At 43.5% G+C, this 3429-nt stretch overlaps 1 protein-coding gene across 2 annotated transcripts; it reads left to right on the top strand.

Annotated features, from left to right (window-relative positions):
• Positions 1–385: 385 nt before the first annotated feature.
• On the top strand, positions 386–2627 carry S100A8 (S100 calcium binding protein A8). 2 transcript variants are annotated; one of them, XM_072638566.1, is made up of 3 exons: positions 386–533; positions 1540–1699; positions 2405–2627. In XM_072638566.1, exons 2-3 carry the CDS (start codon positions 1562–1564, stop codon positions 2543–2545), a joined length of 279 nt encoding a protein of 92 aa, XP_072494667.1. In that variant the 5' UTR covers positions 386–533; positions 1540–1561; the 3' UTR covers positions 2546–2627. The 2 variants fall into 2 exon arrangements, with proteins under 2 accessions (XP_072494667.1, XP_072494668.1); XM_072638567.1 differs by having other exon boundaries at positions 418–533; positions 1544–1699.
• The last annotated feature ends 802 nt before the right edge of the window (positions 2628–3429 follow it).

Genomic DNA, 3429 nt, shown 5'->3' with positions numbered 1-3429 from the left:
TGGCAGGAATGCCTTATTTATTCCTGTCTTCATTATGAACATTTATCAGCAAAACTCTCCTCGGCTTTATAGCATCAAAGCTTTATAGCACTTCCCTGTTTCCCGACAGATGTTTACTGGATTTAAATTTGTTTGGCTGGAGGGGTTTTGTCAGTCGTTCTAGTAGGCATGGTGGTGGTGCTAGTTTTATCCTGTAACTTAGCATATCACATACCTCGCCCTTGGAGTGGTATCCTTTATCGAGTATACTTAGGAGCTGAATGAGTTAGCTTGAACTTGAACTTGGCTCCAGCCAGCATACTGTGGGTTAGTTCCCATTTTCCTCCTTTGTCCCCACCCCCAACCTTACACCCAAAGAAAAACCTTACTCTAACCAGAAATTGACACATTCATCAGGTTGGGAAACAGGGCGAGGTTGTAGCAACTTTCAGGCAGCAGCACGGGTGGCACCGGGAAGTCCTGAGCACTATAAAAGGGGAGAGATCTCTCTTCTCCCCATATCTCCTATCTGCTTCTTTCTAAAGGAGAGCTAGGTAAGTGTGGCTGTACCTCTCCTATTCAGGCGGGTGGGTAGAGTACTGTAGTGAGGACACAGGGTTGAGAATGAGGGGTAGAAGAAGGAAGGATTACAGATGATTACAATTTTAGAGATGGGAAGGACCTTAGGGGCCATCTGATCCAAGTTCTTCATTTTATATACAAAAAACTGAGACCCAGAGAGGTGGATTTTTCTGAGATTTTGCAGGTAGAAGAGATGAGATTTAAAATCACCTCTCTCTTGGAGATTTACTCTGGGAACCAAGAGGTGAACAGGGAAGCCTTGGTAACCTAAGGGGAAATGGAGTGCTTCTCTATCCTTGGATATCCTTACACGGTAGCCCTGAAGCTGGAGATGCTAGGTTCCTTTCTAGTTCAATTGGCCTGGCTCACTGAGGCTTGATTTGAGGCTTTCTACACATCATTAAGGGAGTTGAATAATTGAGATTTTATATAAATAATTCAGTAATGTTGCAGGGATCCCTTGAAGAGTAATGAAGCCTGTACCCTGAGGTTTAGGTCTTTTTTTTTTTTTTTTGGGTCTCCTTTTGTTCAGGAGATGGAAACAGCTGCTGTCTGAGCCCTGGGAAACTCTACCCAATGGCCCTGCCTCTTGTGGGAAGGCTGTCTGTCCCATCTTATTAGTCATAGATTTGGAAAGGACCTTAGAGATCATCTAGTTCAAACTTCATCAATTTACGTATATAGAAACTGAGGATCAGAGAAGAGCAGGGACTTGTCCAAGGTCATTCAGATACTAGGGTTGGGGCTTGAACACAGATCTTCTTAATCTTAGCTCAGGACTCATCTCATCCCATCCCATGTTGATCAGGCTTTCCACTTACTTATTGGCTAGTGAAGGCTAAATGATCTTGTTGGGGTTTCAATGATGTAGATTTTAGCCTTAGTTCCCTTTATCTTATTTCTTAAGGACATAGACTCCAGAATTCCCTGAATCCCTGAAAGGGTTCAATTGTCAACTGACTATTCTCCTTCTTTCAGATAGACCTGAATCCCTGCAAAGATGGTGACAAAATTTGAAGGTTGTATCAATTGTTTGGTGGATGTCTTCCACAAGTACTCCAAGGGTGGCCATCCCCATGCAATGAATAAGGAGGCGTTCCGTAAACTAATACAGACGGAGTATCCAGAGCTTCTGACGGTGAGGAGGGCAGATATATGGGACAGTGGGGTGCAGAGCTCCCTGTCTTGGGGCTGGAAGGAGCACAGTGCCTTAGACTAGGTCCCTGTTGCCTAAAGTAAGGGGGAATGTTGGGAGCCCGCAAATTAACTAGGTGGATGTAGGGAGAATCCTGACAGAGAGTTCACGTCCCAAAGGGGAAATTAGGGGACTGAACTATTCAGTTTGACCATCTATGAGGGTGTGATCTCCCTTTTATTTTTTGCTACATAGACCAGCCACTGGGGTTGATATACTTATAATAAGTGGGAATGTTCAGGCTTTGGGTTTTGGGGAGATATTGGAAGGGAGACTGGAAGGGAAGGTGGGATTATATATTTAGAGATGGAGAGCTAAAAGGTACCTTAGAAGTTCAACTCCCTCATTTTTATAGATGAGGAAACAAGTCAAGAAGGGTTGAGTGACTTTCTCAGTTAATAAATAGCATTCAAACTTTGGTCCTCTGATTCCCTAGCCACCTTTCCACTGTACCACATTTCCTCCCAGAATAAAGGAAAGGGAAGAGGGATTAAACTCTCTAAATAAGTTATGGTTCCCTTGCTCCTTGGCCCTCCTTTATGTGCTGGAGATGTGACCCAGGCTCAAAGCACTGCCTCTGGAGCTTAATCTAAATCTCCTCCCCTCCTCCACCTCCACCTTTAACCTTTGACTCTTGATTTTGGACAGAATCCAAAGAATCCCAAAACCGTGGAGGACTTTTTGAAAGAGGTGGACAGCAACAAAGATGGCCTGTTGGGCTTTGAGGAATACCTCTTCCTGCTAACCAGACTGATGGTGGATGCCCATGACGCTTCACACGACGAGTAGCTGCATCTTTGTTGCAGTGGGGATTGGGAAGGTCTACCTGGTATTGGGTGTCTATAAGGCAATAAAGTAACTGATACCTCAATTCATTGCTGGCCTCTTTCTTTAGCCATTGGGGACTGGCTGATAGCTTTTGATGGAGTCCTAGATGGGGAGGGGAGAGCAAAGTCAGGAGTGAAGGGTGGGGGAAATCAGGCATTAGAGAAATTAAAAGAATTACAATTATAAAGCCTCCCCATCTCCCAACTCAAGTCCCTTATTTCTATTTTGCTTATCTGGATTTTCCTCAATGTTATCATCACTTTTCATATATGACATGAATTGTCAAGGTCCCTTCTAGCTCTCCAGACTGCTGAAACTATGACTTTACACATCAGGTGACTTTATTAAATGGTCCTCAATAGGTGATTACTGATGCTTCCCCTTGGTGATGGGAGGAAAGGCAGCATCTCTGAGTCACTCTCTAAACTGAGTTCTGGGATCCTGACTAAATGACTTAGATGTAACTTTCAATAAATCAGACAATTCAATTGAACAACCCTTTATTAAACACCTACTTTGTCCAAGGGAAACATAAAGTTTAGATAAGACGTAAGCCTTCACGGAGTTTACAGTACTGATAGATGGATATGACAAAAATACACAGGTCTATAATTATAATGAAAACCATACAGGATAAATGTATCTTAGAGGTGGGGGAAAAATGTGCTTTGTGAAGAGAGAAGGTCATACTGATAGATGAGATCAGGAAAGGCTTCTTAGATGAGGTGATACTTGGGGAGAGCTTTAAAGGTAGGCTTATCAGGGGTGGGGAACCTGCGATCTCAAGGTCACATGTGACCCTCTAGGTCCTCAAGTGTGGCCCTTTGATTGAATTCAAACTTTAT

The sequence above is a fragment of the Notamacropus eugenii genome, chromosome 2 (assembly GCF_028372415.1).
Source record: "Notamacropus eugenii isolate mMacEug1 chromosome 2, mMacEug1.pri_v2, whole genome shotgun sequence".
NCBI lineage: Eukaryota > Metazoa > Chordata > Mammalia > Diprotodontia > Macropodidae > Notamacropus > Notamacropus eugenii.
Note: the sequence above shows the minus strand (reverse complement) of the source record. Positions and strands in the feature narration are given on the sequence as shown.

What these genes read in the sequence shown, in the direction of transcription:
- S100A8 (XM_072638566.1), top strand. Translation starts at nt 1,562, where the DNA reads ATGGTGACAAAATTTGAAGGTTGTATCAATTGTTTGGTGGATGTCTTC. An exon ending in AGTATCCAGAGCTTCTGACG is followed by an intron (nt 1,700 to 2,404) that starts GTGAGGAGGGCA and finishes GATTTTGGACAG; the next exon opens with AATCCAAAGAATCCCAAAAC.